General features: G+C 49.3%; 1 protein-coding gene across 2 annotated transcripts in view; it reads left to right on the top strand.

The window, feature by feature from the left end:
* Positions 1 to 14,004, top strand: part of CNGA3 (cyclic nucleotide gated channel subunit alpha 3) — a 52,337-nt gene that overhangs the window by 26,531 nt on the left and 11,802 nt on the right. Inside the window, exons 3-5 of one of the 2 annotated variants that reach the window (XM_063695596.1) lie at positions 4,954 to 5,067; positions 7,415 to 7,594; positions 10,623 to 10,676. In XM_063695596.1, the coding sequence (XP_063551666.1) occupies positions 4,954 to 5,067; positions 7,415 to 7,594; positions 10,623 to 10,676 (348 nt within the window). The remainder of the gene's footprint in view (positions 1 to 4,953; positions 5,068 to 7,414; positions 7,595 to 10,622; positions 10,677 to 14,004) is intronic. The other variant, XM_004031468.5, reaches the window with a different exon arrangement.

Consider the following 14,004-nt stretch of genomic DNA (forward strand, 5'->3'; position numbering starts at 1 on the left):
GTGGTTAAGTGCCCAATTGACTCCCACTCCCGGTCTTGGAAATGATTACTTCTTCCTGTGGGCCTTCTCTGGTCTCTTCTCCTTGACCTCAGATAGCCCCATTTCCTGCCTGTGTCCAAGCCCTGCTGTCTCAGCCTGACCACCAGCCGAGGCTTACTGAATTCCACTCAGGCCTCGGCCCCACCCTTCACATGGTAAATTGACAGATTAATACAGTATCCCATGGAAACACCACAGAGATTTCAAAATGAGAGACAGAAAGAGTGCTTCCTTTATGAAAGAGCTATGCTTTATCTTACAGAGGCAAGACTGGCTTTAACAGCCAGAAATTTTCAGAATGTTCCTTGGAGTCACCAAGGAATGACAGTGTGTACTCAGGATGGGGTACAGCAGCCTCAGGGGTGGAGGCTGGGCCCAGCCCCTCCCCTGCTTCCCAGCCCAGCCCAGCATCTGTCTATCCACCGATGAGGTCTCTATGTGAGACTGATTGGAACGAAGGACTCCGGCACATACCACGTAAAAATTTTTAAGTTTCAAATCACTATTTTGGAGCCAGGAGAAATAGTGTTTGGACAAGTCACACCTCTTTGTCTTGAAATTCCAGTCCTTTTAGAAAGCTTTATGAGACAAATGATTGAGAATTGGGGTACACGAACGTTAATCGCTCTTTATCTTCAGTGATATCAAGAAGCCTGCACTGGAAACCTGCGTGTGGGTGTGGCCCCTCGCTGAGTGCGCCCAAGAGGAAGGCATAGCCAAGTCTCTGTCCCCTGAGACTTCCCTGCCCCAAGGTCTTTTCACCAAATTGGAGGCCCAGTTTTTAAGTTATTGGAATTATTTTTATAGTGGAAAGTCATAGGGAAGAATGAAAACACTTCATTTGAATGAAAACATTTTACACCCTGAAAATACCAAAAATAAGTCTGAGTTTTTCATTTCTACTTAGATCTTTTTAGTTGGCTCAATTATTTAAGAGCTGTCTGGCATATCTGTGAGGATAAGGCAATAGAAACAGGCTATTCTCTGCTGCAGAGAATTGCAGCTAGGACTGAGGGCACCTTAAATCCCAGATCCATCTCCTGGCATAGCAATTTTGAATGAGCTTTGGGGCACAGGGGTTTGTGTCTGATAGAAGAGTAGTCTTCTTGTGTTACTCCCTGAGCAGAGCCCAAAGCAATTACCACCAAAGAAAACCATTTTCATCCCACTTCTCCAGGACCAAAGGCTTAAAAATGCATTGGCTTCAGTCCCCCACCACATGTGGCCAATAGCAGTGGGTTCCAATCATTCAAGTTCCTCAGGGCTTAAGAAGAGGAAATTAAAGTGTCATATTCCCCAGCCTTGTGCTGAAAGGTCACCTCTGTTTACTCTCATGTCCCCAAAACTATCTTGCTGGAAAACATCAGATGCTTCACCAAGTGCAAAGTTAATTTCCAGTTCCAGTTCTCATGGGAGCCCCTGTCCTCGCCCAGTCACAAGAAACCTTCACCTTACCAACGTTAATTCCTCTGTGCAAATAAACGTAGAACTTGAGCATTACAAGGTGAAAATTATGTTGTCTTTCAAAGCAGTCTCTCCATTCTACTAGTTGTTCTTGTTCTTGCCAACTACCAACATCAGGGGGGCCTCTTCCTTGGAAGGCATCGTCCCCACATGGGATCTTAGAATAGCAGCCCACACGTGGGAGGGAAGCTCCAGGGTTGTCCTGGCCTGGTCTGTTCATTTTACGGAGACTGAGGTCCTGTAAAGCCATTGCCCCAGGCCCTTCCACCAGCCACAGGCAGAACAGAGCCTGGCCCCACGACTCTCATTTTCCATTCCTGCATTAGTCGCCAAAAGTATCTCCTTTTTTTCGGTACCTGTGTGTCCTTGGGGACTCCAAATGTCACCTCAGACATCAGTTCCTCTCCTCTCTTCCCACCTCCCCTCCATCTGCCTGGTAAAATCAGTTTCTGGGAGAAGTAATTAATGAGGTTTACTATGTAAACACCCCTAGGCATTTAATATGGGTAAAGCTCTGGAGCTAAAAGAAAGACATTGATCTAACAGAATTTCAGGCATTGAGAAGGAAGTGGGGCAATGCATAGGGAAAAAATGGGCCCCCCCATCAGGCCCCTGGAACTTGCATCATGTAAGGATCTCCCTGTTCTTCACGGCCAGTTGTGCCTTTCTGGTAACTGAAATCCACATGAAATTGCCAACTTTTGCTTTATTTGCTTTGTGAAGATCAGGAAACTTAAGCCCAGAGAGGGTAAGTGACCAGCCCACAGAATACTCAGCCTGCAGGTGCTGGAGCAGGGACTCAAACCAGGACCTGCCACCTTTCCACTCTGCCTCCTCCCCCTGAGTGGGCATCATAGATCCCGTCCATATGCAACAGCTCTCGCTGCTGCTGGTTGCAGGCCTGCTTTGCAATCCTGGGTGGGTTTTGCCTTCCTCACCCACCCACCAGCTCTGATGTTATCTAATTCATTTGCCCCGAATGCAGATAAATCTGGTCTCAGGATGTGCCCTCATGCAATTAGCAGGAACCAGACTACGCTAAAACGCTGGGCCGACTGCTTGGTGCCTAGAGCTCCCTGAGTTGCTGCTGGTGGCGGCAGAACACCTCCATCCTTGGGATTGCCTCCAGATCTTCCAGGCACACAGGCTGTGACAGGGCCCCCGCCCAGCTGTCAGCTGCCATCACCACCACCCCCATGCCAGCTGCTCGAATCCAAGGACCTCTGTCACCTCCTCCTGCAACCAACCTAGGTGCATTGGAACATGCATCCCGCCTTTATAGTATACAGAATATGAAGCGGGCAAGGGAATTGTAGCTTCTGGACTGCAGCAGGGTCTCTGACAGGGTCTTTTACATGTACACAAATGAGATGAGAGTGGGTTTCTTATGAGTATAAGGGGAGAATTCAATCAGATGGTTTGAAAATAAAGAGCCATGCCTATGGTACAGCCATATGGATTACAGCAATGTCTCTAGTGGCATGCCACAGGGCTCAGTCCTCAGCCATCCTATTAATTTCCTTTTCATCTGTGCCATATATGAAAATACAGGGCAGCTTCATGGAGTGGATGACAGCAAGTTTTGAAATGGGATGGAATAACATTGGAATCTCGGCTGTACCACCTGGCTGTGGGATCTCGGTGAAGTTGCTTAACCTTTCTGAACTCCCATTTCCTCTCTTACAGGGTTGTTGTGTGGATGAAATGATAAAATGTATGTGGCTGGCATACAGAAAAGAGCCACTAAATGGCATGTGGTTTGTGTATTTTGTTTGTGAGTAGGATGGTGTTGGGAGGAAAGGTGAGTGTGTCCTCTGCATACCAACGCTTCCAAAACATCGAGTTACTCAGATCAATGGGAAGGTCCAATACTTAATTCCAAAAAAATCAATTGCGCATACACAAGCCGGGGTCCTCTGGCTGGCAGCAGCCTGTGTTACAGGACTGCTTTGGGTTTTCGCTGACAGTAGCTGGTGACCATCAAAAACCACCAAAAACACACAAAGCAATAAAGTCTTCCCAGAGTCTGCCCAGTCAAGCAAGACCCCAGGAACTTGCTCACGGGAGAAGGACCATGACAAGGAAGAGACTTGACCCCAAGGAGGAATGGCTGGGTGAGCTGGGGGTTCTGGCCTGGAAACCCAGAAGTCACACAGGTCCTGGTCATGGAAGGTAGAAGACGAAGCTACCTGACTCCCTGTGGTTCCAGCAGAAAACAGCCTCAATGTGGGGAGGCTGAGGGAGGGAAGAATCTGTGGGCAGGTGGCGCAGTCAAGAGACAGCCCAGACAGACCGGGGCATGGGAGTGAGCTCCCTGTTGCTGGAAAAGGCAGGGAGGAATCTGTAGAAGAGGAGAAGCAAGCAGCAGCCTGGCCACCGTGATGCAAGGACTCTGACTTCTAATCAATCACCAGGGAGAGACTGAAGCTTTTCCCTGGTATTAATTCTTGCCTCCTTGTTAAGAAGGCTAATTAGGTTGGAACAGGTCATGTGATAGAATTAATTTGTCTTGCCTGGGCTCCTCAAGACTCATAGACTGAAGTGCAAATCCCTAGAGGCTAATGCCTGGCTGGCTTTTAATCAGGCTGATCAAACTTCAGCCCCAGGAGGTTTAAAAGAAAGGAAAATATTCCCAGACACATTCCTAGTCTTATTCCAGGCAATTCATCCAGACTCTGCTGGTGTGACTGGTGGTTGTATGGAGTTACGGGCACCTGTCCTTTCTGGGGTCACACTTTCCACAATGGGTTGCACAAGGGGAGTCACCACACCTTACCTCTGCCTTGCAGGAGAGAGACCCTAGAGTTTGGCAAAAGGGACGAGGGGAAGTGGAGTCTCATTTGAAAGCACTGTACAAATTATTTGAACTGCATGTGGAGAGCTAGGCCAGTTCTTTGCAATATTCCAGGGCCTCCGTGTTAACCAGTGGGTTCCCAGGAAGCCTGCCAGACAAGCCCACAAACAGTTGCCCAGGCAGTGTGGCTGCAGCACACGCAGTGGGAAGGGAGGCTCAGGAAGACCCCTAAGGAGCGGGTATTCAATCTAGCCTCAGAAGATGAAATTCAGTAGGCGAGAAGTGTTGGAACCAAAATCCTCGTTCTGGAGTCATTTTATGGAAGCAGCTGCTTTGGCTTGAAATGGCAAGCCCCGGGACCTCTCCTCACCCAGTGCTTTGATGAGGGCCAGGCCAGCATGTACTGCCACCTTCCCGTCCTTTCACCTAGCCCTGGACAGTAGCTACCTTCCTTGCTGTAAAGGAAAGGCCACGTTTATACCAAAAGCCAGAATCTATCTGCAGGAGGCAAAGGGAAGTGGGGAGTCCCTGGGATGAGGATCTGTGAGGGTGGCTTTCCCTGCTAAGCAGAACATCTGACCGTCTCACTCCTGGCTGTGTCCAGGAGGTAGATGGGCTTGAAATCAATTCTGCTTGCTGCATATCTGATTTTCTAGAGCCCACTCGCCAAGCGAGGAGACATCGTCAGTGCTGCAGCCGGGGATCGCCATGGAGACCAGAGGACTGGCTGACTCCGGGCAGGGCTCCTTCACCGGCCAGGGGATCGCCAGGTAACTGACCAGCCTCAGTCCCCTACCTTGGCCTGGGGGACACTGTGGCAGAAAGAAGGTAGTGACCTCTCAGGAAAAAGTGCTAGATGGGGGTGGAGTTGAAGATTTGGAAAAGAAAGGGTCAGGAGCAGAGCAGCCTGAAAACTATCAGTGAGTAATTTCCTCTTGGGTCAGATGTTCTGAGCTCAGAAAAGTCTAAGGAAAACTGCCTTTATCTGAAATTGCTTAATAAAAGCTGACGTTGAGGTACTTGCTCAGGTCTGGAAGAATTCAGAAAAAAAGCCAACCGGAGAAGGTGGTAAGAGCAGCCAGCCGTGGGAGACCTTTGATTGGGTGGACACAGTGGTGTGCTGAGGATGGTGGTGATGAGGTCTGAAATAGCTCTGGCAGGGTCTCCCAGGTGCTCGTCTGGACCCCAGGGCAGATGTCCTTGCAACAGCATTTGTTTGCAAGATTAGTGAGACTCCAAGCTCTGCTTCCCCCGATGACATCTGTACTCCAGCTTCAACAGCTGCCCCATCCTGAGGAAGTAATTTCACCTTTTCAAATCTCATCTAGAAATGCATCTAACAGTGCCTACTCCACAGGTGGCTTGAAAGCTGCTTCAGAGCCAAGCACCGACTCACGGCAGGTGCTCAGCAAACACCAGGCTTATTATTTCCTTCCACCACGTGGTTTTTTTCCAATGCCAGAGTCTTACATAGTCATATGTTCTACACTTTTTACTTAAGATTATCGCAAAAGAAATTCACATGTCTATTTATTCTTCATGCTTTTCATTATGAAGGATGCTACTCCACCATTGTTTATTTAACTAGTCCATTGTAGCTGGGCATGTAAGTGATGTTCAGTGTTTGCATTTTACTAATAAAGAGCTGTCTTAAGGTTCTTTGATGATAAAGGAAGAAAGAGAACACCTTTAAATCAGCTCTGTAGGGCTGATACAGGGTGTGTTGTAAGCTTGCAACACAAGCTATCTCAGGGAAACAGAGCCAGTGGGGCTCGCAGGAGGGGACCTGGGGAGGTAGTCACCTTCCCCCTCCGATTTTCTCATGGAGTTTCATGGTCTTTGTGCTTCTTTCTGCATGTCCCCTCCATTCTGGCTCTCTCTGTTCTGATATCAGCTGGCACAAGGCTGAAAACAGCCTTTGCCATGTGACCATGAGTTGAAACACCCAACCCTGTCTTCGAGTGGCTCTCTGTGCATCAGTTGTCTGTCCCAGTCCCATTGTCTGCGGCTGGAGGAGGGAGTATGACCTTGGTTCCACCCTCTTGGCAGAGGAAGTGTGTGGTTACAGGAATTGTCTGCGGCAGAGAGACTGGGCTTGGCAGATACCTCCAAATATGTCTGCTGCAGCAGCTGTAAGCATCTGCCTACAGAGATATTTTCTTAGTCAATGTATTCCCTTAGGCTAAGGTCATAAGTGTGTGATTAGGGTCAAGGTATGTGACAATTCATAGCTTAGTTCCAGGTTGTTCAGTACTGACTCTGGCTCTGGGCACCCCGTCCAGGGGAGGGCACTGCAGATGCCAAATCAGGGAAACCAGAAGCCAAGAAACAGAATGGAGTCTCTGGGCCTGTTCTCCACTGTTCCCCTCTGGCAGAGACACCAGCAACAGCAGTCAGGGTGGAGGGAAGGCCCCTCTCAGGCCCGTGTGTCTCAGATGAGCTCTAGGGACTGTCACTGTGGTCGCAGGTGTTGGAGCTCACGCCAAGCTCCAGGCAGGGCCGGGCTCCGGGAGAGGGCCCAGGGCAAGTTGCAAAGGAACCTCCCAGGCCTGGGGAGAAAACTCTAGTTTGTACAAGAACACACCAATAAGATAAAAGCTGGGAAAAGACTCCAGGTTGTGCCTGGACGCCTGTTCCTTTAAGCCTTGCTGTATCAGATCTCAAGAACTTCTAAATAAATAAATAAATAACCTTGCTCTCAATGTTGTCATCCTTTGAAACCCACATTGCTTTACTCTTCCTGCGCTTGGCAGTCATAACAAAGAGCTCTCCACTGGGCAAAAGGAGTGAGCTAATCCCCCGTTTGAAGGATCATGCCTTAGGCAGAGTCCAAGTGCTACAAGGACAAATGGTAATAAAGAGAGTGTCCCTTTCCGGGGAAGCCAGCCCCTGACTGCAGGGTGGAGGGAGAAGGGGATAAATGGTCCCCATGGGGCAGAGATGCAAACTTAGACCACAGGGCCCCAGCACCCACACCCTGCTGGTCATCATTGCTTCTGCCCCATCCCTTGAGACAGACAGAGAGGGAGGGAGAAAGAGAGAGAGGGAAAGACCGGGGGTTGGGGGTGTGGGGGGCTTTTCCTCTCCCTCTGGCTCAGTGATTGTGTCACCTTCCAGGCTGTCGCGCCTCATCTTCTTGCTGCGCAGGTGGGCTGCCAGGCATGTGCACCACCAGGACCAGGGACCAGACCCTTTTCCTGATCATTTCCGTGGAGGCGAGCTTAAGGAGGTGTCCAGCCAAGAAAGCAATGCCCAGGCAAATGTGGGCAGCCAGGAGCCAGCAGACAGAGGGAGAAGGTAAGGAACGGAAAAGAAGAAGGGGCCTCCTGTGCCTGCTGGGGCCAGGCAGGAAGCCTGTGCTTTGCTCCATCCTGTTTGGATGCAGCACAGGTGGCCTGGAACATCATCCCCATGAGCTGTTCCTTGAAGAAAGTGTTTGCCCTTGGGGGAGCACTACATGCTCTAACAGCCTCTGCGGAGTCCAAGAGGCCTTGCAGGAGGGAGAAAACCCTTGAACCAGAGCCCCCAGCCTCATTTGACCACTCACCTTATCCTACACAGGGGTCCTGTTAGGGTCCCCTGGAAATCATGTTCTCAGAAACTCATCGGGGGATGCTGGCCTTACCTATCTCTCTTCACCAAGGACCCCGGTCCTAGACTCCACTATGACCCATCTTGCTCAAAAGCAGGGTCTTTTATAGCAGGAGCCTTGGGGGGAGGGGGTGTCTAAATGGTATCCACAACTTTATGTGTAGGCACGCGTGCATTTTTCTGGGAAGAGAGTCTACAGGTTGGTCAGAATTTTCAAGGGGAGCCATCCATGTCCCAGAGCAGGTTGAGAAATACCAGGTGGGGAAGGGGACAATGGTGAGAGTAGAGCGAGGTGGGGAGAGTGCTTGCTTTCTGGAGGGAAAATCTGCAGAACTGGGGCCTCTGTGCATCTTCTTGCATCGCCCCCACCCTAACTGGGAGATAAACCTGCAATCAGACCGGCACCCCCTTACACACAGACACAAGGCTGCTGCCTCCCCTCCTGACATGTTCGTGAGAAGTCTCCCCAGCAGGTGGTCTGCAGAGACACCCCTGGGCCAGCACAGGTTGAATCAATTGTCACTGAGCAGTAGAGGGTCTCTTTAGGACACTCAGGTCTGTCTGGAAGGGAGGAGAGGTAAGACGTGGAGGGGAAGCTGACCTCCCCTCAGCCTCCCAAACAGGTGGATTCTCACCCAGAACCTATTTTCTGGGGGGTGGGAAAAGGGGATCAAATAAGCGTGATGATTGCAGAACAGACAGTCCCTATATAATTTGCTAGAGAAAAAGCTATCTATATGTCAATGAGGAGAAGATGGGTTCAGGTTTGGAGCTTCTCAAATGGTCATACGAGGGTTTCTGGCGTGTGAAGGTGATGAAGTCTCAGGGGAAACCCAGTGGCTCTTTCGGGAACGTCCATTTTCATTCCATATTTGTATGGGGAGTGGCAGTGGGTATTTGTATGTCATAGATGATGCAGGGGATGGCGAACGGCACGGGCATTTTTAAGATGGAATATGAGAGTTCAAGGCCATGTCTTGCCAGTGACTGCTTTAGGAGACCCGGGGAAAGGTGTGAGAATCCCTGACTGAGATGGGAAGGCCAGTTTTCACACGAGCTTGGACTGCAAACGCTTGGGTTTCCTGGGCTGGGGGAAGGCCTGGGTGCTGGCCCAGACAAGTGCAGGGAGGTCCCAGGTTCCCAGGACTGGGCATCCAGTATCCTCGAGGGACACCATGAGATAGAAAGATAAGGAGGCAGGCAGATAAGAAAGAGGACCAAGTGGAGAAAGAGGAAGAGGGAGGGGGGAAAAGAAGCTTCTCAGCAAGCCAGCCAGACTGGTCTAATTCCTTCTGGGCAAGCAAAGACTTCCTTATTTAAATTGATCAAATTACCTTCCTACATCCTTAGAGGTGAATGTTAGACTCTCTGTCCATTTCCCGATGGGACCAGACGAATGGAGGGTTGAGCTAGGACCATATCCAGGCCAGGCCCCGACCACCTCACAGACATCTGATGGATCACTCGCGGGCGGGGTCAGCATGGGCAGATGGATGCGATGGTGCGGATAGTGTTGGTCAATCAGCAAGTCTTCCTGGGGGTGAGGATTTTGAATTTTTCTGGAGGCAAAGTCTCCACTGCAAAGCCAAGTATATACACAGACGGGTCCTAGTTCTCCTGTGTGGGCTTGGCTTTGTGGGGTTACGGGCACAGAGGCATGGTGAACACAGCCACTGCATCCCCCACGGAGCTGAACCTTCCCTCCTTCACAATCCCACGGCGGTTCCAGTTCCTGGGAGCTTTTCAGATGAGCAGAACCAATCTAGAAACAAGCGGTTATGGCCATATCTTAGACGGAGAGAGGGAGATTTGGGCAGGACGAGCTGAGGTCATCATAATGGCATTTATTTGGCTGCACATCAAGCATCGTGGAAGAGGTGCCCCGGGAGTCAGGTGGGGGTGTCGCCTGCCTCAGGCTCCAGTTCCCGTGGTCTCCTATGACGGGTCTGCAGTGCCCTGCGAGGCCGCCTGGCTTTTTTAACCCAGCCATGTTGAAAATGTGTTCTGGCGGTCAGAGATAATACCTTTTCCTATAGAACATCATGAAGTACTGCAAAATTCAACTTTAAATAAATATCCAGTTTGTGCAAAACCAGCCCTTACCTTCAACCAGATTCTCACATAGATCAGGGGTGTCAGGCCCTGGAGTTGTAAAATTTGGGGAGGTAGGAGAGGACAAGAGGAGGATAAATTGAAAACAGCGACAATCCCGCCTATGCTCAATTACTTGCCCTGCTAATTGGAAGAGGCCTTTGCAGCTGAGGGAGCAAGTCGCTGTTGCTGCTGCAGGCTGCGTCCATCCTGGGGCAGAAGGTGCAAGACCTCCTCCACCACAGAGGCATGGAAGCACTGAGGGCAGAGGCCACGCAGGGTGCATTTCTGTGCCCCTCTTAGTGCCTGGCACGTGGCCCCATCCAGGGTGGAATGGAAGGAAATTGAGTGGAATTTGAGGCAGGGAAGCTGGAAGGAGTCAAACGGCTGAATCTTCATTTCTTCAGAAGCCTCAGTTTAGCCATGTTCACTCTCTCTTCCCCCAAGGCTTTTACCCGAGGTAACTAATCACAAAGCATTTTGGCCTTGACAATACCACCCCGTATTCTTCAAGCTGTGAGTGCAAAGGCTGGAAGCAGTGGGATAGGGATGGGGGGGTGGGGCATGGTAATCCCCTGGTGAAATGGCCCCAAGGAATGGAAACAGAGTTCAGACCCTTGATGTTCTCTCTACCTTCCCGCAGCACCTGGCCCCTGGCCAAATGCAACACTAACACCAGCAACAACACGGAGGAGGAGTAAGTACCCACACACCCAGCAGAGCCCTCCCCAAGCCCGGTGCCCTCCACCCCATAGAAGCCCCAGCTTGGCCTTTCTCCTTAGTGCTCCTGCTCCCCACTCCCAGAACACCAGTAGAATATTTTAGAATCCTGTTCCCTTCGTTGGAATTCCATCCCTGTGGACAGAGTGGGGGAGGGATGAGATCTGTGTGACTTCTTGGGGAAGTCGTCTGATCTCTTCGGCTCTGATTTTTCTCATCCATAAAGCAAAGGAATTGGATCAGATAAATGCTTTAAGCTTTAGCACTCTATACCACGATATATCTGAGGGTGCAGAACCAGAGTTCCTTGACAGAGGAGTGAAGATTCTCCTTAATGATTAAAAGGCATTTTCTTATTCTACAACCTCAGGCTCTTGAGTGCCAGTGAAATGCCCTTGTTTTTGCTGTTGTTGTTGTTGTTGTTTGTTTGTTTGTTTTTGAGATGGAGTCTCGCTCTGTCGCCCAGGATGGAGTGCGGTGGCGCCATCTCGGCTCGTTGCAAGCTCCGCCTCCCGGGTTCATGCCATTCTCCTGCCTCAGCCTCCCGAGTAGCTGGGACTACAGGCGCCCGCCACCACACCCGGCTAGTTTTTTTGTATTTTTAGTAGAGAGGGGGTTTCACCGTGTTAGCCAGGATGGTCTCGACCTCCTGACCTCGTGATCCACCCGCCTCGGCCTCCAAAGTGCTGGGATTACAGGCATGAGCCACTGCGCCTCGCCTGAAGTTCCCGTGTTTTAAGGCCAATTTGGGCCAATTTTGGGGGTGTAATCAGAGCAGTGGAAAAAGGCAATTTAAATATGTCCAGAGAATAGCCTCTTCAAAGGGTGACCTGCTATAATTCCTTTTTCTATCACCAGATACTAAGGTGGCAGATTAGGGACAGCGTGGCACTATTCAGGAGGGGAAGTCTTAGTTGGAGATTAGGGAAAAAATACCAATATCAGTGAGAAATGCCAATTTCTTGACTTCCAACAGACAGAGAAATGTGCCAAGGGTTTTTCTTGTTATTTCTCTCTTTGTTCCTCAGATAGAACTTTCTTCTGTTTTCTCCATGAAGGAAGCATGTCTTTTGTTTGCATAAATTTGGACATCAAATCCAGAGACCCAAATGCCAGCCATAAAGAAAAATGAGATGATTTTATCTACTAAGCAATGGCTATAGTGATATGTGTTTGACTTAAAGCCAAACCTGACACTAAACACCCTTGCAGCCGCAGTATCAAGTCTTTCAGGCAGGGAAAGGCTCCAGATACTGAAACCATGGACAGAGGTCCTGGGGGTTTCTAGGCATCTTTGTCCTGGGGCTGGGGTGTGGGCAAGGATGTGGGTGGATAGCGTGTGCTGCACTCGGCTCTTCAATCTTTCAATAAATGGGCTCACTTCACTGGTCCACTTTGAAGCCAAGGACCAAGGGACAAAACTGGGAACTATCCCAAAATGAGGACACACACAAAATAATTATTTATGAACACCTTCCCCGACTCTTCACTCCATTTCTGTCATTTTCATATGGTCTCATTTGTCCTGAATAATTTTTCCCTCCCCCATCAAACTGTTCCCAGCCAAAACCAGCAGCATTTTGCAGTTCTGTGTAGGGTTCTTTTGGGGCAGTGCTGGGTGGATTTGGGGATGCAGCCGATGGTGCTGGATCTTTCCTAGGCTCTCAGCAGTTTGGTACCCAGAGGACAGGCCAAGGCCCATAATCCAGGGCCACAAATCTTGCACAAGGCAAGCTGAGTCCGGCATAAACTGCAGGGCAAAGCTCACCCAAAAAGCTTGAGGGCAGCGCCGTCTGCTGGTGACTTGACATTAAGACTCCAGTGCCTGAAAAGAGACCAGGGTTCACATCACCCTGGAGGACAGAGGAGGGGTAACTTTCCTTGCTCTTTTCATTTAATGATTTTAATAACCTTTTATTCTAATTCACTTTATTGAAATACTCTTGCTGAAAACTTGGAAAACAAGAAAAGCACACAGGGGCATACACACACAAAAACTGCACTTCATGCTAACCATGGAATTCCACTATCAGAGATAGCCCCACTTAACATGTTGACAAATATACTTCCAACTTCTTCCTAGGCATATATATTGAATACATAGATTGATACAATATATTTTATATATACATATACTTGTTAAGAGCATCTGTTTCCCAACTCAGTTGCCTCAGAGCTTTGTGACCTTGGGCAAGTGTATTAGTCCATTCTCACATTGCTAGAAAGAAATGCCTGAGACTCGGTAATTTATCAGAAAAGTGGTTTAATTGGCTTGAGGTACTGCAAGCTATACAGGAAGCATAGCAGCTTCTGCTTCTGGGGAGGCCTCAGGAAGCTTTCAATCATGGTGGAAGGCAAAGGGGGAGCAAGGAGTCTCAAACGGCAGGAGCAGGAGGAAGGTGGGGTAGGTGCTGTAAACAACCAGATCTCAAGAAAACTCACTCACTGTCTCAAGCAAAGCACCAAGGAGTTGGTGCTAAACCATGAGAAATCCACCACCATGACAGGGACACAGATTCAAACCACATAAGCAGGTTACCTAACTTCTCTGTGTATCTGTTTCCTGGCTTATAAAATAAGGATTGTAATAGGGTCTTATTACATGGTGGGAGTGAAGACTAAATGTGTTACTCTGTGAAAAGTGCTCAGAACAGTGCCTGGTACATAGTAAGTGCTCAATAAATATTGACTTGTGTGGTAGGCAGAACAGTCTCCCTCAAAAGATGTCTACCATCCTAATCCTTAGAACCTGTAAACAGGTTACCTCATATGGCAAAGGGGACTTCGTAAATGTGATTACATTCAAGGTCCTTGAGATAGGTAATGATTTGACTTGGCTGTGTCCCCACCCAAATCTCGTCTTGAATTGTAGCTCCTCTAATTCCCATGTGTCGGGACAGATCTGGTAGGAGGTAATTGAATCATGGGGGTGGGTCTTTCCCATGCTGTGAATAAGTCTCATGGTTTTGTAAAGGGGAGTTCCCCTGCACAGACTCTTTGTCTGCCACCATGTAAGATGTGACTTTGCTCCTCATCTGCCTTCCGCCATGATTGCGAGGCCTCCCGAGCCATGTGGAACTGTGAGTCCATTAAACCTCTTTCCTTTATAAATTACCCATTCTCGGGTGTGTCTTTATTAGCAGCATGAGAACAGACTAATACAGGTAGGTTATCCTGGATTATCAGGGTGGGCCCACTGTAATCACATGAGTCCTTAAAAGCAGAAGAGTGGGTCAGAGAAAGTAAATGGAAGAAGAAGAGAGTCACAGTGTGAGGGGGACTCGACCCATCACTGCTGGCTTTGA

Source organism: Gorilla gorilla, chromosome 12 (genome assembly GCF_029281585.2).
Source record: "Gorilla gorilla gorilla isolate KB3781 chromosome 12, NHGRI_mGorGor1-v2.1_pri, whole genome shotgun sequence".
Taxonomy (NCBI): domain Eukaryota; kingdom Metazoa; phylum Chordata; class Mammalia; order Primates; family Hominidae; genus Gorilla; species Gorilla gorilla.